Raw genomic sequence first — 23614 nt, forward strand, 5'->3', positions numbered from 1 at the left:
TATTACTCATGATCCTGCAAATTTTATTCATAGGTATATACTGAACAGAAACAAAACAGATATACATGTGTGTGCGTGCATGCACACACACACACACACACACACACACCCCGTCAATGAATTCCATAGCATCCAAAATGGAAGCAACATACATCTTAATCCACTAAGTAAAGGATAGTAATAAATGGTGTGTCCACAAAAATAAAGTATTTACTTGCTATAAAAATGGAGCATATGCTAAAACATAAATGAGCCTTAAAGCTCAAATAACAGTGAAAGAAGCCAGGTAAAGAACCACTTATTACCCAATTGTATTTGTAGGAAATGTTCAGAAAGGAAATTTTATAGGGACAGGAATTAGATTAGAAGTTTCTAGAAACTTAGAAGGAGGTTGGAGGTGGTGCTGGCTATAAGGTGCTGGCTAAGGGGAGCAGGGTTTCTTTGAGGATGTGGGGATTGCTCTATGAATAAGCTAAATGTCATTAAATTGTTTTATTTAAATAGATGAATTCTATAGTGAAGAGCTTACACCTCAAACAAACACAAAAGCCGTTCCAGTTATTATTGGTGAGGCAATTGCAGATGCTGAGATTGTCAATTTGCTTAAACAAGCACACTGAGATCCCGTGTTGTGCAACCAGCCCCACAGATCTCCCCATCTACACTGAGCATGGTCTCATGGCTTTGGAACCAGAAGTTAGAGCTGCAGAAATTGTCCTTATTGCCCTGGACCTGAGGGCAGTAGAGGAAAGGAGGGATGGAAGCCAGTGTTGCTCCTGTCCCGGGTCAGTCCCAGCCAGTTTTCTGGGTAAGAAGAGACACGAGCCATGGACCCCTGGGACTCAGAGCTTTTCCCTTTCCGGTGATTGAAGCTAAGTCCCAGACAGCTGACAGCCAGGAGAGATGGTGTAAGTGGATTGTGCCCCACTGTGTCCAAAAAAGAGTGCAGACTAGCCCCCCTTTCTATAGCCTGCCTAAGTCCCACTGGCTTCCGGAAAAGATGGGATAGAATTGCTGACAGGTTCTTTAAATTAACTGTACTTTATTTATTCGTGTGTGCGTGCATGCGTGAGTGCGTGTGTGTGGCAGGAAAGTGGGGTATGAAAACGAGGCTTAGAAAAGGTGGATGGTCAGATACAAACACTGAGGAATTGGGTCTCTACCATGTTGGGCCTGGGGACTGAACTCAGGTGATTTGGATTAGCAGCAAATGTCTTTCCCCTCTGAACCACCTTGCCAGCCCTTAACAAGTACATAGAACGACTTTTGCTAAAGAGCTTTAATTCCTCGTGTTGGTCTATAACACAAAAACAAGGGGCTGGAGAGATGGCTCTGCAGTTAAGAGCACTGTCTGCTCTTCCAGATGTTCTGAGTTCAAGTCCCAGCAATGGTGGCTCACAGCCATCTATAATAGGATCTGATACCTTTTTCTGGGCTGCAGGTATATGTGCAGAGCACTCATATATAAAATGTAAATCAATACAATTAAAAAACAAAAACAGTATAAAAGCTTTCCATTCTGAATCTCCTCTGTCACCTTGGTGAGGTGCCTCCTATACTCTGCAGGAGGTACATTAGTCCCTCAAGGAGCCTTTCAAAAAGCCAGCCATACTTAACCTTTCAAAGCCAAAGGCACAAGGGTAAGAGAAGCAAAGGTATTTTATTGTGAGCTTCCTTCCTCAGATCCCTGTAAAGGCTCCAGTCATTGTCCCAAACCCACAGCCATCTTGGAAACCAGGAACAGCAGAGGTGGATCTAGATGACCCCATGCTGAGACCACCCCTAAGCAGACACGGTCCTCTTGGGAACTGGGTTATCTTTTTGGAGGCCGAGACTTATCCTTGACTACCTTTCAGAACTAGAACGGACATACAGATCAACCAAACCACAGTTTAACCAAGGCGTTGTAAGTATACTCACCTCTTCTTCCCCATCTCAAGTCTTCTTATATTTAAATGTCAACACCAGTACCCCAAAGATGGGCTGAGATTCTCAATTTCTGTCTTTCCAAACTAGCCACTCAGATTAAAATCTCATCTTTTCACCACTACGTTTGTTTTCTTCAGAAAAGCTGATGTGCTATAACTCTCAGAGTTGGGACTCCCACTGTTACAAAATGAGCACTCGGCTCTCTACACTGTGAGCATACAGATCAGACATTCTGTGAATAAGTATGGGGTACCCATGGGATCCCAACCACAGGGGTAAGAATGTGCCTCCTGTTTTGAGTAACCATTCTCGGACACCCTTTGGGAGAGGGGTGAGAAGCCGCAGCACTAATGACTCAGGCACTGGGAGTCAGTGAGTAGCAAAGCGGGCAGCAGACTCCGTTATTAAGTGAGTTAGACCCGCCTTTATACCCCCTTCCAAGGTCCGATTGGCTCAGGCGCTGACTCTGCTGTGTTGTCTTTCCTCATTGGTGTCTCTGAGTCAGGTGTCTCTCAGCAGGCTCTGGGCGTAGAGGCAGGGTTAACTCAGGGAAGAAGTGAGCATGCTCAAGCTCATGCTGGCCGGCTTGGGCGGGGCGCAGGGCAACTGCGGCTTGGGTAGGGTGGTCACAGTTTCTCCTACAGCCTCCCAGGAACTTGTCACCGGCCTTGTTTGGAGGAAACCTCCATGTCCACCTGATGGAGTTTAGCCCAGGATGTCATCAACTGCACAGGCCAGACTAGCATGGGAGAAGCAAGAAGATGTTCTGGATGGCAGAGTAGTGTGAAATCCCAAGTGGCCATCGGCATTAGGTGTGGAAAGGATAGATGATATGGTTCAGGGTCCAGCAGGCGAAAAGACATTAAGTGATACCACACTGACTAATACCCCTGGTGCGTGGCTTCTCTCAGGCCCTATAGTGAAGAAGTCAGTGAAGTCCATGAGTTGTGAGACATTTGTCTGTCCACACAATGCAGAGTCGTCCACAATCTCTCTTCCCTCCCCCACCCTTCTCTTTCCGATTCTTCCCTGTCCACCACAGAACTGGAGTGTGTGTGATGGGGGTGGGGGCAGGTGTGGGGGCCTGGGAGTGGTCTCTGCCAGGCTGCCACCATCCTGTCTCTGAGCCCTGGTCCCACTCTGCAGACCAGAGTCAGTGTGACTGGGTAAGTGACATCTCGGGAGCAGAGAGTGTGGTCAAGGGGGGACAGCTGCGCAGCTCAGACCTGGGGGACTAAGGTCTTAGGATAGGGTCAAGGCTTGCCTGAGCCCCTTACTTCCAGGCCCCAGGCTACTTCCTCCCTCCTGTGTGGACCGTAGGGGACTTTCCTCGGCCTGCAGACACAGGCCCTGGGCCTCCAGTGATCTCCTATTGGTTTCCAACAGTGGCCACAGAACCCAGAAAGAGCTATTGGATGTTCTTGGAGTCCTGAAGCAGTAATCCCCTTTCTCCCTTAGGTGCAAGAAGCAGAAGCCAGCCACTGCTGTCCTTTAGGGGCCCAGGCTTGCCCCCTCCACAATCTGCCCCACACTCCCCTGCAGCGCCCTCGCCCCATGCTTTCTCTCCATGTACTCAGATGCCACAGAAGTACAGATAGCAAGCCTACTGCCCCCATTTCCCCTCACCGTACAGCAACCTCACTGTCTGGTGTTTGCATTGAGTCAGTACTGAGAGCGAGCGGCTGGCCATGGCCTGACCTGGCCTAACCTAATGCTCCTCCTCCTTTTGTGGTTGCTCTCAGGTGAATTTCACAGCTGGGAGTTTCCTTCTTCTCCATCCCATACCCCTGCACCAAGGCGCCCATCTGCCCGTAGAGTGAATATTGGCGGAGACTTCCCTGTGCCCGGCAGAAAGTCGACGCTCTTCTTGCAGGGCAACTTGGCCAAGTTCACTGCCACCCCCGGAAGCTCACAGGTCCCTATTTTTTCTTTTCTATTGTGCTGTTTGTTTGTTTGAGACAGGGTCTCATATATCCCAGACTGGATTTGAACTCTCTATGTAACTGAGACTGATCTGGAACTTCCACTCCTCCCACGTCCACCTGAGTGCTGTTATTACAGGCATGTGGTACCACACCCAGCTTGAGCACACAAATTTCTAAGACAAAGGAAACAAATCCCCAAAGCAAATTATACATGCCAGCATGTAATGGCGCAGAACGCAGCCGCAGTGTGTTAAATAGGGAAGGGAGAGAGGGGCTTTCTCGGTAGAGGAACACGTAGAATCAGGTGGGACAAGGGAGTAGGCTTCAGGTAGCATGATGGAGCAGCATTTTAAAATGTCTTCTTGCGTGCACGGTGCTAGGAGGTCTGAAGATTTGCCCGTGGTTATCTACATGTTAGCTGTCTTGCAAGGATCAGAAAAGTTCCTGGCATTGGGAATGCCATGGGGAGAAGGTACAAGAATTTAACATCTACTAGATATATGCAAGGACTTTGCATAGTTTGCCCAGTACATGGTTCTCTCCGACTAGAGAACAGACTTGCTAACTAGAAAGTTTGATGTATATTCATTAGGTCTCACTTCTCTTGGTCCCACAACCCACTGTGCCCTGGGCCCACGCTAGGCTGCAGACACCCTGGAAACTGTGGCCCTGACCTCAAGGCAAGAAACTGTTTGGAAGTCACTCTAGGCTAACTACAGGGATCTTCTATCTCCTCCACCACCACCTCCCACCTCCCGTCTGACCCTGCTTGCCTTCCAATCTCTTCCTGCTCAGGAAAGGAAAAGGAAAAACCCCATGGCACCAGCTTTACCTTTGGCATCCAAAGCACAAGCAATTGTAACCCTCGTGCATTGCCAGGCTTCTCTGCTTTGTTGCTTAGCTGCAGGGGCTAGGGAATTTCCTTTCAAAGTTCAGGATTATTTGATTCTGGATTTGCAATATCATCTGGCCCATCTGTGGTCTCGTGGTCCTGGTTCTCCATGTCCTCTGTTAAAGCAGCAAAGGGTCGGCCTCATTTCTCCCCCTTTAGCTGAGGACCGACAGTAGGAGAGGAGCTAAATCCAGATCTACACTCAGTGGGGCCTCGATGCCACCCACCATGGAGCTTCCATTCTCAAGGGCACTCACGGAAGCCCTGTGTGAGTGTGTGACCCTGACTGTGGCCACCCTAGGACAAGCCTGGAACCCCGCATTCTCATCCCCTATCACCCTGTTTACAGATTTTTGTTTTCTACAGACAAGTACCCCTAACTGACAATGGTGAGCCCCCAGGTCATCGGGCCACCTGGAAAAGCTGTGGTTGTCCTATTAACTACTTGGCCTTGCTTAGGTGTCCTCGTTAGAGTTACTATTGCTGTGATAAAACACCATGACCAAAGCAACTTGAGATGAAAGTAAACACTTTGGCTTACACTTCCACATCATAGTCCATCACTGAAGGACTCAAGCAAGACAAGAACTCAAGCAAGGCAGGAATCTGGAGGTGGGAGCTGACACAGAGGCCATGAAGGGGCACTGCTTACCGGCTTTCTCTTTCTGGCTTGCTCAGCCTGCTTTCTTATAGAATTTAGTATCACCAGTTCAGGCACGGCCCCACCAACAATAGACTGGGCCCTCCTCCATTAATCACTAATCAAGAAAATGCCCCACAGGTTTGCCTTTAGCCAGATCTTATGGAGGCATTTTCTCCATCGAGGATCCTCTCTCTCAAATGACTCTAGCTGGTATCAAGTTGACAGAAAACTAGCCAGCACACCAGGGGAGTGACCTCATTGATGACTCTGGTACCGCTGCAGAGTAACCTGTGACCCTGGATGTTCAGAAAGGGGATAGGACCTGATGTTGGCCAATCAGGTTCCTTCTAGGGCAGGCTGGTGTCTGGGCCTGGGTGGAGAGGCTGAAGCTAACAGGCATCCACAGTTAAAGGACTATGAGCGAGGAGTCAAAGGCAGAGGTGGAAAAGCTTGGGTGGACTCGGATGTTCAGAAGAACAGGAGACTCCCATTCAGGGAGGGTGGGACTTCTGCCCTGGTTTTTGGGGAGCAGCTGACAGAAGGCAGATGTATGAATTGTCCTCTCATAGGGAGGTAGGCACGGCTGTTGGTAGACACTTCCAAAACCCAAGACTGACCCTTCTCTAAAGCCAAATATGAGCCACTGACAAAGATCCTTTACCTGTGGCCACATTCTCTTTGATGGCTCTTAGGCCAGAAGCAGAGAGGCCAATCAGGGAAGGTCTCAGCCCAGTCCTGGGGGATGCAGGGCTCTGGTGATGGTCTATTTCCTTTTAAAGATTTATTTGTCTTTATTGTATGTGAGTGGGTGTTTTGCCTGCGTGTATATCTGTGTACCATGTGCACGCTGGTATCCTCAGAGGCCAAAAGAAGACGCTGGAGCTGGAGTTACAGATGGTTGTGAGCCACCATGTGGGTGCTGTGAATCAAACGTGGGTCCTCTGGAAGAGAAGGCAGTGCTCTTAACTGCTGAGCCCAGGACCCTAGGTGCTCTGTTTTGATTCCCTGAAGTTTCCACCAACCATTTTTTTTTTAAGTTACACCACAGTCCTTCACTAACCTTCCTTCAGAAATAGGAGTGTCATGTCTGATACGCCACACCCCCACCCCTGGCGAGCTCAGCCCACCTCCTGCGTTCTCACAGGGGTCTCCTGACTAAAAAAAGCCTTACACTTTGGTCTGCTTCTTTGAGGAACTAGCTCCTCACAGATGTCTAGGAAGCTTCTGGAATGAGCAATCCCTGGGGATTAAGACTTATTGATGGGTCCAGACATGAACCCTCAGTTCCCCCATAGGGAAAGGGGAGGAAACAGGAAGGAGCAGGGGAGAGGGAAGGTGCCTGAACCTGGCCAGTCTACAGCCTTCCTCACTTCCTGCTTCCTTTCTGGATCCTCCACATCCTGCTGCCACCTGGTGGTCACAACAGACAAAGCACTTTCGTAGTGCCTTTCAGCTGAAGGACCGAATTTATCCTGTCACTTCCCCTACGCCCTATTCCAGAAGAGGTTCTCATTGTGATTCCCGGGTATCTTTATCTGATAGCAAACACTTAGCTCCTGTGAGAGTTAACTAAGGAAACATGCTGTTATGTGCTTGACCTCTGGGTGGTAGATACATGGTAGCCATACTTTCTGCCTCTGCTAATGTCACCCACCAGAGAAGCTCATTTCAGTGCGGTTGCCCTCCACTTTCCCTTCATGACTTTCCCACGCCCTGCTCCACTCACCCTGCTTCCTTGGAAACACTGTGGGCTGCCATCTCTCTCAACGTAGCTCTTCACACACTCGGCACACATTTCACCATAACCCTCCCCAGCTTGTAAGAGTCTGGTGAGCCTGGAAAGCTCTGCAGAAGTTTCCAGGGTGGCCATGGCGAGAAACAGGAGCATGCTGGTGACACAGATGGGTGGCCATCCTCCCACTCCACCACAGGATAGCACCAGACCAAATCTCATGCCCGTGGAGCAGTGGGCCGACTCACCAAGAGGGCTAATGGGCTTTTGGTTCTGATGGGCCACATGGCCTGTCATTGGTCGACTCAGTTCTCTCATTCAACAACCTTCAACTCTTTCAGCCCACGGGCATCACCCCAGTCTTCTGGTTCTAACTGCTAGGACAGAGCTGCACAGACACAGCCAATTCTCCATGTCAGCCAGAGACAATGTCAACATAGTCCTGGCTGAAAGCGTCCATCTTGATTGGAATTGTGGGAGTGGACTGCACAGGTGCCGATGCTATAGGAAGACATGAAGTCTGGCTGTGCTTTAAGAATACAGTTTATAAAGTCTCCATCTGGTGTCTTAGGCCTGAAAACCCCTCCAGGTCTGGGGATGCTATTGTCTTCAACACTCTGCAGACGGTAAACTGTGCACATGGTACACAGTGCTGTGAAATGTCTTTCTGTATGATGTCAATATGTGTTCCTCTCATTGATAAATAAAGGTGCTCTGGCCTATGGCGGGGCAGGAAATCCAAGCAGAGATACAGGAGAAGAAGGGCAGGGTCTGGGAGATGTCAGCAGCCACCCAAGGAGCAAGATGGCAGAGCACTGGTAAGCCATTGGCCTCATGGACATAAACAGATGAGTAGAAATGGGTTAATTTAAACGTAAGAGCTGCAGAGCAGTGGTGGTGCATGCCTTTAATCCCAGCACTCGGGAGGCAGAGGCAGCTGGATCTCTGTGAGTTCAAGGCCAGCCTGGTCGACAGAGCTAGAGCCAGGACAGGCTCCAAAGCTACACAGAGAAACCCCATCTTAAACAAACAAACAAACAAACAAACAAAAAAAAATTTATAAATAAATATAAGACCTAACTAGTAACAAGCCTGAGCCATCAGTCAAGCATCTATAAGTGATGTTAAGCCTGTGAGTGATTATTCAGGAACTTGCAGGTGGGAGAGAAACTTCTGACTGCAGTAAACTAGCCTCAATAGCTTCTTGTTCAGAGATGTACCACAGCGAGTTAGAAAGCCAGCATCAGATCCAGGAATTTTGTTCACATTCAAGAGTCTGAGGTCAAGAGGCAGCCTGAACCTGAAGCTGAAGCTTCCCACTTCCCTCATCCTCACTGTTTTTGTTGTTGTTTTTTGTTTTGTTTTGTTGTTGTTGTTTTTTTGGTTTTTTTTTTTTTTTTTTTTTTGATTTTTTGGGACAGGGTCTCTCTGTGTAACTTTGGAGGCTGTCCTGGAATTAGCTCTGTAGACTAGACTGACCTCAAACTCATAGAGATCCGCCTGCCTCTGCATCCTGAGTGCTGGGACTAAAGGCATGCACCACAAACGCCCAGCCTGTTTGCCCTTTTTTAACAAGGAGAGTCAAGAGCACATAAGGCTTGAGAACTTGGAGAAATGTCAAACAAAATATCATGAGATTTCTATTTGATTTGTGACTTCTGATTATGTTTGAACAGCAGAGGAATGAAGATGCCTTCTGAGATTTCTCAACCCGAGCTGCATAGCTGCCCTGTGGGGCGGTGTGGTCTGATCCACACACAGGGATTCAGGACCGAGCAGGGAAGAACAATCGGATGGGTCCCAGGGAGGGGACTATGAATAAAACAGTGGCTCCTGGTCTGGAGCCCTCAGAATGGGGAGACTTGTCACCTGAGGAATGTCCTCAACGTCCATTCAGACCCTGCTAGTCACAGGCCTCCTCTAGATTTGAGAACTGCCCAAGGGAATGGGAAACCATCGTGTCCCTCTCTCTGCTTTGCAGGCACCGCACTGTTACCACCCCGTCCTGACCCCGTCCCAGGGTCCAGTTTTATAAGTCTGGAGTCCTTGTGCAATTGTTTAAAAGGCTCTTGGCTGAGAGCCAGCAGCTCCCTCTCTCCTTACTCGGCTGCTCTGCCCTGGCCCAGCTCCCCACCCTTCTCCAAGAAAAGCGGTCACTTCAGTGCATCTCACTGGCTGGTAGAGGGGAGAGATGGACACTTGTCCTTCTCGGGAGGCCAGACAGTCCTCACATGTAGACTATGGAGGGAGTCACCCCTTTCCAGTGCCGGGGCCTTGGGCAGGAAATTCGTGTGATAGGTTCAAGGGTTTGACATCTACCTACCTTCCCCCCTGTCTTAGAACTACTTAGGAGACACAGTTTAATCAAGGAGTGGAGCCTCCACAGGTCAAGATCTCTGCCTGGAAATACTTAGGGCTGGAGATATCCAGGCTGCTATACTTTCTAAACCTGAAGGTGGGCTTCAAGCCAATGTGACTAAAGTAGCCCTAGGTAAAGGACCATGGTCAGAAGAGTCCTCTGCAGCCATCTCTGATAAGGGCCTGTAGAATAACCCTGATACTATCAGTACTAGCCCTGTTCTGGACAAAGCTCTTGCTTATAGGTAAACCTGGGTGATCGAGCAAAAACTGGAGCTGGGTACAGGCATGTGAGCAGAGGTCCGTGCCAAGTCTCTATTCAGAAAGCCAAGGAAGAGGGAATGCAGAACAAGCTTGGTAGCTCTCCTACCCACTTCATGCTCAAGCTTACATTTCTTTCTTTCTTTTTCCTTTTTCTTCTCTGTCTTTCTTTCTTTCTTTTTTTTTTTTTTTTGGTTTTTGGAGACAGGGTTTCTCTGTATTGCTTTGGAGTCTGTCCTGGAACTAGCTCTGTAGATCAGGTGGCCTCACAGAGATCCTCCTGCTTCTGCCTCCTGAGTGCTGGGATTAAAGGTGTGTGCCACCAATGCCTGGCTCAAGCTTAGAAGTCTAAACCTAGCACTAAGTCATGTCCCAGAAAAATGTGACTAGATCATCTGGTACAGAGATTTTCTAAAGGTCCCAAGTCATTTCACCCTTTCCCTAGGCTCTGTGAAATGTCCTCCCTACCAGACCATAGTCTGTTTACCTTAACTGAGCCCCACATTCTCAAGAAATACACATCTCTTTCTCTCTCTGTCACCACCAATGAGCCATGAAGCCAAACTTCAGGAAAGCAAAACCAACCTGGAGCTCCACAGTCCTGCCCCTGTCCCCATCACCAGCTGAGACTCTTGCTGGTCTTCTGAGATCCGGGGCGGTGCTTCCCTTTGCCTCTATCTTTCCCTGAGCTATAACAGTGCAATGGAGATCCGCCTTCTCCAATCTTTAAGGGACAGCTCAAGGAGGCACACTGAAGGGCTTGAGATCACTGACTGAACTGGTGGGGAGGAACACCTCCCACCCTGCCCATCCATGGCCTTGGTCTTCACCCTAATCCACGTGAGTCTTCCTCCCTGCTCCACCAGTCATCTGTCTGTCTGTCTGTCTGTCTATCTATCTATCTATCTATCTATCTATCTATCTATCATCTATCTATCATCTATCTATCATCTAAAATCTATCTATCATCTATCATCTATCTATCATCTATCTATCATCTATCATCTATCTATCATCTATCATCTATCTATCTATCGTCTATCTATCATCTATCTATCTACCTATCTATCTGTGTATCTATCATCTATCTCTCTATCATCTATCTATCTATCTATCTATCTATCTATCTATCTTTAGTGGATATCAACTCAGACCCACTACAGAGTTCTGCAGCCCTCCCTTCCCCTAGCTCCCACACCGCCCTTTGATCATCTCAACAGTGGGAAGTCTAGACATCCATTTCAGGTTCCATCTGCCCCCAGCACTACTCTCTGCCTCTCTCCCTCCCTCTTCCTTCCCTCCTTCCCTCCCTCCTTCCTTCTACTTTGCCTGCATAATATCCTCACTCCTCATTCTCTTCCTTCTTTAAATCCCAATTCTAGTTCCCTAACAATTCCTTTCCTTTTTCCCCCTGTCTCTCTCTCTCTCTCTCTCTCTCTCAGTCTGGCAGGACTGATGACCATCCCCGTATCCTTCCTGCTCCCTCCCCACGTGAGCTCAGCCCCCCCCCCCAGACAGGAGGCAGAGACTAAGTGAGAACAGCTGCTCTTGGACACCATCCCCTGGGTCCTCTGCTGCCAGAGCCAGGCGGGGCCTTTGTCCCTGTGTTTCCTGTGAGAGCGGGTACCTGTGGTGTCAGGTCCCTACCTTGTTCCCTGTGAATATTATGGACTGTCTCAAGGGGCAAGAGCTGCAAACACTGGGGAGTGGAGCCTGGGACAATCCTGCCTACAGCAGCCCCCCTTCCCCGAATGGGACCCTGAGGATCTGCACTGTCTCCCGTGGGGCACTCCCCCAGTCTCAACCCAAGATGCCTGAAGACAGATGCCAGGAGAAGACACAGAGAACATTGGTGTCCAGCTGCTGTCTCCATATCTGTCACAGCATCAGAGGTACCGGGCATGAGGGAAGGCTCCCCTGGGGTGTTAGAGTCAGAAAAGGAACCAATAAAGTTTTGATGGGGTGAGGGACAAAAGTGCCCCAAGAAGGAGACATCTTGGTGTCTACAAATTGTTTGTGTTAGAGTTGCCTGCCCCAGGACACGCAAGCTAGGTTCTTGGTCTATAAGAAAGGTCAGTTGGCAGAGTCATCATTTGGGGACCCTGAGGTTGTGGGGGAGTGTGTTGTGTGGAAGACTGAGGTGGAGCCCACCCCCCGAAACAATGCCCACCCCTTTCCTGGCTTCACTTGATCCAGTATCCTCAGCCTGTCTCCCACAGGGACTTTGTAGAAGGGTAGGCAGGGGTGTGGGTGGAGTAGCCAGGCCCCAGGGGTCATAGGATGGGGAAGGGTGGAGATGGGGTGAGGTCCTGCTCAGGTAGGAATGGAAAATTGGAAGGATGTGCTGTTGGGAACCCTGAGCATCTTTCCACTCCCTTAGGACTCTGGGGAACAACCCTGACTGAGAATACAGCTGAGAACAGAGAACTCTATGTCAAGACCACTCTGAGGGAGCTTGTGGTGTACATCGTGTTCCTCGTGGACATCTGCCTGTGTGAGTAGACACTGTCCTGTGGCATCTACCTGTGAGAGGCACGCATGTGCGGAATGTCTGTATACAAGTATTATGTAGGCAATGCTTAAACATCTGTGAGAGGTGCGTAGATCCTGGGAATTCTGTATATACACCAATATACAGCTCTCACACTATGAATGCAATGGAGGAAACCCAGCTGGTAGAGAGGTTGTTCATGAAAGGACACTTCTCCTAGATAACTGGGTAACTCAGTTTTCAAACTCAAGTTCCTAAAGCTGAGCCAACAGCCATGATGTGTTGACAGGTGGGCATGTTCAAGCCCTTTCTGTTTACTGGGTTTTGTGTGATTGGTTATTGTATAACATCAGATCCATATTTCCTTAGGGACAGGAAGAGAATGACTCAGGTCCTAGAGGGTTCCCAAGAAGAGGGTTGGGGTTCAATGGTGTGGTGGTGTCCTGTGGGGAAGCCTGCAACACACAGGCAGCTGGTACAGTCTGAGACACTGGCTTGGACGCTTTGGTGATCGGGTTCGGAGAAGTAAGTGGAGAGACCATGATGTAGACTGTGGAAAGATGGCGTCAAGGAACATGCCAGATGAGAAAGCTGGAGCACGTGGACTACTTGGCCCACGGATGAGGAAATCAGTGCAGCATCACTGATTAGAGCTGCCCAGTAGCTGTTGTTGGCCTCATGCAGCAATGTTCTGCCTGTTCATCAAAGCTGCAGCTTGCACTCCCCCAACTGCAGCACCTCCCTAACTAGGTCCTCTGATCAGCATTTCACTTTTCAGGATGCACAAATCATTGCCAAGTGAATGTGCAGGTCTGATAATGCAGGTGTTGATGGGAACTGCTGTCCGGCTCACCTAAGCCAGCCACCAATAGCTGTGCATTCCTTTGGTGGCTGATGCCCTTGCTTGGGCTGTTTGGAGCATTTCCCTCCTACCGCGAGCAGCACATCATGAGACAGAGATGATAGGACAAGGGCTGTGGGCCCCATGCAAGCTCTTTGAGCACATGACTACCAGGGACTGGTTCTTTAATGTGTTTTCTGCTGTCACCATCTGTTAGGGCAGGAGCTTCCTCCCCTCCCTATACCCGCGACAGCTGCCAAAGCTCACAAATAAAGCCTTTCTCTGCAAATAACTGTCATTCAGCCACACAAGCTTTGAACAGGGTTAGCAGTTTTCCAGCTCTCCAGAGTCACAGTGGACTATCCTGACTCCTGGAAGGATGGGAGCTTGAGCCCTGTCTGCCGGTGTGGGCCAATGGTCTGGGCCAAGCTTATTTGCTATTGGAGAATCCTAGAGGATTATTCAGACAGTGTGAAGGTCAAAGATACAGATGATTCAGGGCCCCTTCATCATGACCCCTCCCATAGGGCTCTGTTTGGTACCCACCAGTCCCGCCCTGGGGATACCCGCAAGGATTTCATTGTCTCACAGAAAGCCCATTCTATGGGACAGCTCTACTTTCTTCCGTTTATGGAGCCCCCCTTCTCTGTGCCTGGTATCGGACAGAAGGCATATATGTGACTTCCTACTCCAGGAGCTAACCTCACTTCTAGACCTTTCTTCTCTTGCACCCCTACCCTCATGGCTGCCTACGGCTATGATGCATTTCTCTGTACCCTCCAAAGCAGCAGTGTCCAATGCTGGAGTGAATGTGCAGTACAGCTCCAAAGCAGCAGTGTCCAATGCTGGAGTGAATGTGCAGTACAGCCTGTTCTCCAAGCCCAGGAATTACTGCTTTCTCATGAAAGGATTCATTGCCACACAGTGACCAAGGGTGGCTTATGTAGAGATTGAAGTCTGGGCTTTTCATTTGCAGGTCTGGGCTCATCTGGGGGACCTTGAACTAGTTGCTTAACCCCTTTGAGTCTAAGCATCTCCATCTATACCTACCTGATCCAACAGGATTATGTGGCCATCACATGAGCCATTGGCTCAGCTTGGCATGTTGTGACAACAGTCTCAGGGTGCTTACTGTGTGTTGCCTAATGTCAGCCCTGATCAGTTTGATGCCCTTTACTGGAAGAAATGTACCAAGGAGCATCTGACTGGCACAGTACCCTGTGGCATCATTACCTCTGGTGTAAGCAGGCATGTTACAGTGTGACAGTTCTCATAGAGCTGAGTTCTCTCCCTCCTGCGTGCAGCTACCCATTTGCCTCACACCCTACAACCCAAATGCAAGGTAACCTTGAAATATGACACTGATCCTCAGAGGCCACATGATATGGTACTTATACCTGCAGCCCCCTGAAAACCTACTATAAACTGAAGGGGCTGCCTTGCCTGCCCCTGCCCCTGCCCTTACCCTTTGCCCTACCCCTACCTTCAAGGCTGCCTATGGCTATGATGCATTTCTCTTTCCTCATGAAGTGCTTCTGTAGACCTTAAGCCTTGTTCTCCCACCTCAGGCCATGACGCTGGGAGTCTTCAGACACAATTTATCTGAAGGGAAATTCATCTCCACTTCCTTTTTACAAGCCTGCCTTTCTATAGGTTATAACAAAATTACTTCTGGAGCTATCATGCAGGAGGAACTTCACTCAATCTCTGGAAGTAATTTATCTCTGTATTCTCTAGTGGAGTCACAACACTTTCACGTGATCCCCTAGCCTAGTTTTAAAAATGAATAAGAACGCAAATCTTTAAAGGAAAAAGTCAGTGTGAAAACATATAATGTGTGATTCCATCTACATGGCATTCTGGAAGAGACTAAGAGCTGGCAGTGGTTGCCTGGGCTTGAAGGCAGAGAGAGATAAGTAAAGAGGGCTTTTGAAGGACTCTGGGTGGTCTCCTTGTGTCAGTTACACAGTGGTAGCTTCACTTTATAACCAGTGTATCTTTCTGGTTGGGATTTTTATATAGGAATGGGGCCCAGAGGAGTATGGGAAACTCATTTTCCCAGTGAACCTAAAACTGCTTTAAGCAACCCCCCCCAAAACAAAATCAGGTGGGTGTGATGGAATACACCTCAAAAATAACCCTTACACTTAATTGGAAAGCACTATAAACTTCTAAATGACTAAAGAAGAAGAGAAGGTTTAACAACAAAAAATGATGAGTATTGGAGGTAATGGCTGTTTTGATTCATCTTATTTGGTCACCATAGATATGGAAGGAAACATTGCATTGCCCCATATATTCATGCAAGTATTATCTGTCAAATTAAAAATAAAGAAGGGGGTTGGAGAGATGGCTCAGCAGTTAAGAACTTGGCAGCCATCGAAGAGGCCCAGGTTTGGTTCCCAGCACCTACATTGTAGCTCACAGTTTCATGTCTGTAACTCCAGTCCAGGAAAGCTGATTCCCGCTTCAGGCCATCACAGGCATACATGTGCTACGTTTACATACTTGTTGGCAAAACACTTCACATAAAATAAAAACAAAGAAATAATACATATGAAAACACCTTTAAGTATCATATTTGGTTCCTTCCAGACACAAGACTTTTTAAGTTAGCCATTTTCCAGAAGGCCTCTGTTTACCGCCCCCCACTGGTGAGAGCAGAAACAGCAAGGCTTTACTGATGAGTTTCCCAAGCCACAAACAGTGTCACCAACCGCTAGTTCAATTATTACTTCCATTTCACAAACAAGGAAAAGTTTCAGTGTGCCAAAGAGCCTCCCTGGGGACAGGAAGTGAGAGGAGGAAGCAGGAAGCCAGTTCAGCAGCCGATGGGCCTTCTCCAAGGTTGAGATTTTGAATGACTACACTAGGTACTTGACACAAATGTTATTTTGTTGATACCTGTGCACATCTTAGCTCAGTGATTAGGAAGTGTTGTTTCTCATGACCAAGCACTTTCCCATCGTCATCTAGCTGGAATCAACTCCCTTCCCTACCCAAGCAGGAATAAAATCTTAAAGAGAATGCCGCTATCTACATTTCTTTCTTCTATTGCAATACTTAAAACGTGAGGTAAAGTCACCAAAGAACATTTTTATTTATAAAGTCACCTCCACCCTGTCCAAAGGTATTTAATAAAAGAATTTTAATACTACCAACACTTATCTGCACATATACACATTCTACACTTTTGTATATAGTTACATCAGCAATACTCTCTAAGTAGTTGATGTATTTTAATTTTATGATTACAGTTCCATCACAGTTAATTTTATCTTATTACTTGAGTATTTGTTATGGGTAAGTATGTCCATACTTGTTGCCTTCTCTTGATTTTGTTAAATTTGTTCCTTGGGCATTTTTAAGATTAAGCCCAAAGATAGGTCCATCTTCTTGGTACTGTGTGTTGCTGTTGGCCTCTGTTAAGTATTATACATATTTATTATAGCACAATGGCTATAAGATCACACCAGTATAGGACTCCATCAAAACTAGATATCCTCATCAATAATTTTTAGTATTAACTAGGTATAAAATGATACATCAATCTGCCTTGATTTTTTTTTTTTTTTTTTTGTCTTTGGTTCATAATGGGGGATAGACAATTTTCTTATGTCTACTTTGTGATTCATATCCATTTTATACGAATTGCATAAGAGAGATTTGCTGGGAGGAGAGCGGGATTTTAGGAATAAAGAATTGTTAGATCTGTGATGGAAACCATCTACTAGGGCCCTTATTTCTGAACCTGGAACTCTGGGAGTGGGAAGAATTGCCTATGAAGTTGGACATTGCCTGCATAGCAATTGGGCCTGGATGAGCCCAGTGAACTAAGTGTTGCAGGCAGCCAAGCTGACCCAACGCCCTCTCCCTGACGTTTTGCTCTAGCAAATTGATGACTCTCTGGTGACTCACTTGGCTAACACAGAGCTATCGTCTTTAGTCAGGCAACAGGGGAGCAACCAATCTCCTCATAATGTTATTATGTAGTCCTGGAAACCCCCAAAAGAGCATTCACACCTATGACCTCACTTGACCACGACAGCAATTCTGTAAGGAATAGATATCATTATTCCCGTGTCAAAAGATGAGGAAAATGTCATTCCTGTCATTATGAATAGTGTAGGAATGACTGGCCATTTAGAAAGGCTCATATTAGTGGAGTCCATCTTGTCCAGCAGATGGTCCTGACCCTCTCTCTGCCTCCCCGCCTTCCATTATGATATTTATGAAAGAGCTTCCAGCCCTTTGTCTTTTTTGAGGGATGTCTGTGGCCTTTTGTTGATGGAGGAAACACTGAAGGTCTTTGTATGGAAACAATGGCTGTTTGTTTTGGAAAACATTTTTGTTATCTCAAAGGTGCACCTGGGACTGTCCCTATAAAGGAGAGTCTCTGAGCCATGACCTAGGTTGGATCTGGTCACCATGGAGTTGGGGAGGAGTATATGGACCTCAGCCTTTCATGACTCATGTCTACCCATCAATAAATGTGGATTGATTTGTCCCTTGTCACTGTTGGTTATAGAGAAGTGTGTCTGCCTCTCCTCATTCTGCCTTAAAAAAATCTATCTATATCTGTCTGTCTGTCTATCTACCTTCCTATCTATCTTTCTTTCTTTCTTCCTTTCTTTCTTTCTTTCTGTCTGTCTGTCTACCTGTCAGAGTCAGTTCTGTCCTTCCAACATGTGGGTTCTAGGGACCAAACTCAGGTTGTCAGGTTTAGCTCCAAACACCTTTACCTGTTGGACCATTTCACCAATCCATCACTCTGCTTTCTTTTAGTGGGAATCAAGGTTCAAGTAGATTCTTGCATCCTCAAGATATTAGGAAAAACTCTTTTTTAACTGCACATTTCTAGAATTGATGATGAAAGAAATAGAATATATATGGGAGAGGCAACTAAGGTCTGTTGGTGAGCCCCTGTGTGGTTGTTATGGTGGCCTAATAAGGCCACCTGATTCAAGAAATAGTGCTACAGGTTATTAGCCAAATAGGTTAGGACGCATAAATCTCTTTGAGCCTTAATCTCCTACTCAAGAGAGGCTGATGTCTGCCTATCTGAATTTGGTAGGAAAAAAAAGAAGAAGATGCTGAGTGTCTGTCTTAGGCTCTCAACCAATATCAGCTGCCATTCTATGTTAAGGTGCAAGTCAGGCAGGTACTGAAATCTCCATAGTCTGGCTTGCTGTAGATGAGATCAGGCTCTGGCCCCACTGGTACAGAGGCCAGAAAGAAAAGAGGTTGCTAGTATCAGACAGCACAAGTGTGAGTCTCTACCCTGCCAAATGATGCTAAACAAAGGACAGAAACCGAACAACACAACTCACAGAGAACTTTGCTCATGAGTGAAAGGTCTGGAGTTTAACATTTGAGAGGGACACTGAAGCAGATTATCTTTGTGAGTCAAAGATGATTGGGGATGGAGAGATGGTTCAGTGGTTAAGAGCACTGGCTACTCTTCCAGAGGACCCAGGTTCAACTCTCAGCTCCCACATTATACAGCTCACAACTGCCTATAACTCTAGCTCCAGTGTTTCTGACTCTCTCTTCTGACCTCCATGCATGTCAGGCTCATAGGAATGACATCATTCCATCTTGACTTAAGGTCAGAGAGTTCAAGCCTGTTTTGGCTCCTTCAAGATTAAATCCACAGTATATTTGGCCTAAGGTGTGGCTATTGTGTGTCTAGCCTTGACAACAGTATATTTGGCCTAAGGTGTAGCTAATGGATGTCTTACCTTGACAATAGACTATTTGGTTTAGGGCATGGTTTTGGGTGTTAAGGAAGTAATTACATTTGCTTGTTCTTTGTGTCTTGGTAAGGAAGTCTTTTTGCTTTCCTCCCTTTTGATTGGGTATATAAGAACTTGGAGTATTAAACTTGGGTCTGATCCCAGTGTTCACTAGGTGCCCTCCCGACTCTGTCTTTTGTCAAATTCTTTCCTCAATCCACACTCCTCCTTGTAAGCACAGACTGGACTAGACTAGCTGGCAGGACCAGACAAATGGTCCCTCAATGTGGGGCCCCAACACACATTCATTGAATGCATGTGGTGCTTAGAACATACATGCAGACAAAACATCTACACGCATAAAATAAGAATAAATAAGTTCTCAAAAACAAAACAAAGCAAAAACCCAAAGAAGTTTATTAGAAGAGTAATTAACACTATGGACAGACGGACAACTGCATGGTGGATGCTCTGAAGAGAGTTCAGGCCTCAGTGCCATAGACATCATGGCAGGGACTCTGATGAATTCAGGTCCATGAGGTAGAGTATAGCCTCTTACAGATCTTGGAGGAGTCTGCAGCCAGGCTGCCTCTGATTTCACAGCAAGCAGCAGGGAAAGGGTTAAAAGGGGACATGTGTCACCATCAGTAGGGTGGTAGGGCGATAGGGTGGTGGTGGGGTGGTAGGGTGGTGTACTAACTATTTTATGTCAGCTTGGCATAATCTAGGGTTGTTTGGGAAGCAGGAACCTCAAGGGACAAAATGCCCCAATTAGACTGGCCAGTGAGAAAGACTGGGGTGCATTTTCTGAATTGATGTTTGATGTAGAAAGACCCAGCTCGCTGTAGGGGGTGCCACACCCGGGTGGTGGTCCTGGGTGCTATAAGAAAGCAGGCTAAGCAAACCATGAGAAGCAAGCCAGTGAGCAGCCTCCCTCCACAGCATTTACCTCCCTCCTTTTCTGCCTTGAGTTGCTGCTCTGACTTCCCTGGATGATGGACCACAAGCTGTAGAATGAAACGAACCCTTTCCTCCCCAAGGAGTTGCTGTGTTTAATTACAGCAGCAGAGACCCTTTGATGCTAGAAGTCTGGCAACCTCGCTCCAGAAAGGGACATCTGGGCACCTAGGGAGTCACAGCAGCAGGCTCTTGGTCGGGAGCCTATTGGTAGCTTTTTTGGAATGCTAGGGGGAGAAAGGTAGCCTGCTGCAGGCACCTTGGCCTTAGCCCCAGTCTTGGCTGGATTCTAGCAATGGGTAAGATGGAGTCATCAGTGTGAATGGCAGGCTGTTGGGAGTTAGTCTGTAGAAAGATCTTTGAGACTATGAAATGAGGTTCACAGGTAAGGAGTTCTAATAACAAACTCGGTGTTCTGAGTGGTGGCAGCAGCCTCGGGCTCAGGTGATGTCCCAGGCCTGGGTGGAGGTTCTGGCCCCAGAAGTAAGGGATAGGGCAGCAATTCTTAAAGGTGTGTTTAGAGGAGCCTGGGGCTTCCTATGACCCTTTCACGAAGAGTGCAAGGGCTTCTCTTACCCAATGACATCATTGTGTAAGGTCGCATTTTCTTCCACCTCAGTCAAAGCAACAGATTGCCACACACTGACTACGAAAGCTGATATGAGAATTGAGCAATCTTCTACTCAGCTCAGCACTCAGGCACACGTAAATTCTAACACAATGCTGTATTTTTCAGTAAAAAAAAAAAATTGGTTTGGGGATGGGTAGATGCTCAGTGTGTAAGAGAACCTGTTGCTTTTCCAGAGGACCCGGTTCAAATCCCAACACCCACATGGCAGCCAACAACTGTCTATAACTCCAAGATCTGACACCCTCACACAGATATACATGCAGGCAAAACACCAATGCAAATAAAATAAAATAAATTAATTATTTTTAAAAATTGGTTTTTATTTTTAGAAAATGTATTAGTTGTAAGTACAAATGTCATTTATGTTTACATGCATTATGTTTATCATCTTCTTTTTTTAATGCCAGGGATTAAACCCAGGGCCTTATGCTTGCTTAGCATATGCTCTGCCACCAAACTACAACCCCAGCCTGTCGGTCAAGTGAGAGTACCTCGTAGTCTGGAGGGGGAAGCAGATGAGGCAAGAATGAGACCCTGGTCATTCACACACTTGTTCACTCAAACACTGATATACTAGGCCCTAGAATGGCTGCTAGGGGCTGCGAAATATACCAGACACATTTGCCTTTAAGGAACAAGGGTCTCTGACATGTAATCAGTGGTGACATCCATTGTAATGGATGCTACAGTGGAAAACTGGTCCAGAACCACAACAAGATGGAGGGGACAAAGATATGGGGGAGACCTGGGAGTCTTTGAGGTTTCAGAGGCCAATATCCACTTAAGTGTGAGGAAACATTGTCAGGGATGCTGAAAGTCACTGCCATCTGCCTGCTTGTTTGTTCTAACAGAGTGTGCTCTCTGCCTGGGTGTATTAATTTGTTGGAGCATGACATATTAGCCACTAAGGATGCAAGCTATGAATATGCAAGACCTTTGCCACACAGCCAGGCTCACAGGAAGCAGGAAACTAGAGAGGGACACATGTCCTTCATGTCTATGACATGAAACAGAAGTTCTAAGTAGAGGTCTCTCCCTCCATTCCCACCCTGCTCCTAGAACTTAATTAAATGTCAATTGTACTTAAATACAATAAAAGCCTTGTAATGTTGTCAGGTCCAGCAGGCTTGTCCGATCTGTGCTTGAAAGGAGGAGTGTGGATTGAGGAAAGGAATAGACAAGACACAGAAGACAGAGTTGGGAGGGCATCCAATAAGTCCTGTGACCAGCCCCAAGTTTAATACTCCAAGTTCTTATATACCCCAATCAAAAGGGAGGGAAGACAAAAGACTTCCTTACCATGATACAAGGAACAGACAAATGCAATTACCTCCTTAATATACAAAGCCTCAAGTAACCTCACCCTAAACTAAATATCTTGTTTAGGTAAGACAACCATTGACTGAACCTAAGAGTAGTCACACCTTAGGTCAAGCATCCTGTGGTTTAACCTTGACGGAGCAATAATAGGCTCAAAAGGCTCAAACTCTCTGACCTTAAGTCAAGTAGAGTAGAGCCACTTCTGTGGACCTCCACACCTCCCCAAGTATTAAGGCTGGGCAAGATGACTCAGTATAATGAATAGGGTCCTGAAAGCCAGCAAAAGAGTCAGAGACAGTCCTTGCTCCCACTGTTAGGAGTCCCACAAGAAGACCAAGCTTCACAACTATAACCTATATGCAGAGTGCCTATGTCAGTCCCATGAAGGCTCCCTGATTGTGAGCCCCTATGAGCCCAGGTTAGTTGATCCTGTGGGTTTTCTTGTGGTTCCTTGATCCCCTCTGGCTCCTATAACCCTTTTTCTCCCTCTTCTGCAGAATTCCTCAAGCTTTGCCTAACGTTTGTCTCTGGGCTGCATGTGTTTCCATCAGTTGCTGGATGAAGCCTCACTGATGACAATTGGGTTAGGCACCAATCAATGAGTATAGTAGAGTATCGTTAGGCACCATTACATTGAAATTCTTTTCCTCCAGTTATGTTTGGTTCTATCCTAGGTCTCTGGGTCAACCAGCCTGTGGGTCCTGGTTCTCTAGTCAGCATCAGGGGTAGGCTTACTCTCCTGGCATGGGTTTTTAGGCTAGACCAGTCATTGCTTGGCCACTCCTTCAATAAATTCTAAAAAAAATTTCTAGAATTTAGGCCACTCTTACTCTAGCACATCATGTAGGCAGGACAGGCTGTAGGTCAAAGCTTATGTGGCTGGTTGCTATCCCACCCAGGAGACAGCCAGTACCATCAGGCTTTTGCAGCAAGCACTTTAACTTACAACACCATCTCCCCAGCTAAAACACCCAGATTCTGACACAGAGTGGGTTCATAAAAGATCTACACATTTACTGCCAGAGGTGACTCAACTTTCCAAGGGTCTTGAGAGTTAGTGCAGGGAACAGACCTTGATCCTGCCCAAGGAGAGACAGGCTAGACAGACACAGCTGTGTTCCACCCAGTCATAAATAGGGACAAGAAAGCACTCGGTGGCACTCGGTGGCTTATATGGCAGTTCCTGGGAAAGAGAAGCACAGGCTTGTTGCTCTGCGTGGGGCTCATCTCCCAGCAGTTCAAAAGAAAAGACTAGATTGTCCATTCTCCAAGCACAGGAGTGGGTACAAATCAGATTATCACCAAGCTCCGGATGATGATGATTAATAATGATTTCAACACCCAGACTTTCTTAACAACAATGTATTTTAGGCCCCTCCTATATCTGAAAGGAACATAGGTGGGGCATACATAAATACATTAAACACGCAGCTATAATAAAATATAACCCTCTAGACTATAATAAAGGACATAGCATAAGGATTAGGAAAAGATAGGCGAGGAAGAGAAATTGTACCTGAAAACTAACAACTGATGAGAACAAATCCTGAAGCTCTTGGGAAGTCAAAGCAATGAAGAAAGCACAAACAATTTACATAGTTTTCATTGTTGGTTAAAGAAGTAAAAAAGAGAAGTACTCCAGTCAACAACGAGATGTAAACCTCAGGAGAATTGGTGTTGATCATTTTTACATGCAGCATATGGACTATAAATTGATCCTAAAATGTTAAAAATGGGATACTTTTCTTATAATTGTCTTTCTTAATCCATGTTTAATACTCATAAAGTATATATGTATACATATATACATATATATACATACACACATATATATGGATATCTATAATTTGTTTTTGTATTCTAAAGGTCTGGCTTTACCAATTTAAAGAAGCTTGGGAA

The 23614-nt window shown here is 46.7% G+C and overlaps 1 protein-coding gene across 1 annotated transcript in view; it reads left to right on the forward strand.

The window, feature by feature from the left end:
* The first annotated feature begins 2491 nt into the window (after positions 1 to 2491).
* Pkd2l1 (polycystin 2 like 1, transient receptor potential cation channel) overlaps positions 2492 to 23614 on the forward strand; it is a 38267-nt gene continuing 17144 nt past the window's right edge. The window contains exons 1-4 of the mRNA XM_051200034.1: positions 2492 to 2546; positions 3672 to 3844; positions 11380 to 11632; positions 12121 to 12234. Of these exons, the coding sequence (XP_051055991.1) occupies positions 2492 to 2546; positions 3672 to 3844; positions 11380 to 11632; positions 12121 to 12234 (595 nt within the window). The remainder of the gene's footprint in view (positions 2547 to 3671; positions 3845 to 11379; positions 11633 to 12120; positions 12235 to 23614) is intronic.

Source organism: Phodopus roborovskii, unplaced genomic scaffold, assembly GCF_943737965.1.
Source record: "Phodopus roborovskii unplaced genomic scaffold, PHOROB, whole genome shotgun sequence".
NCBI classification, from domain to species: domain Eukaryota; kingdom Metazoa; phylum Chordata; class Mammalia; order Rodentia; family Cricetidae; genus Phodopus; species Phodopus roborovskii.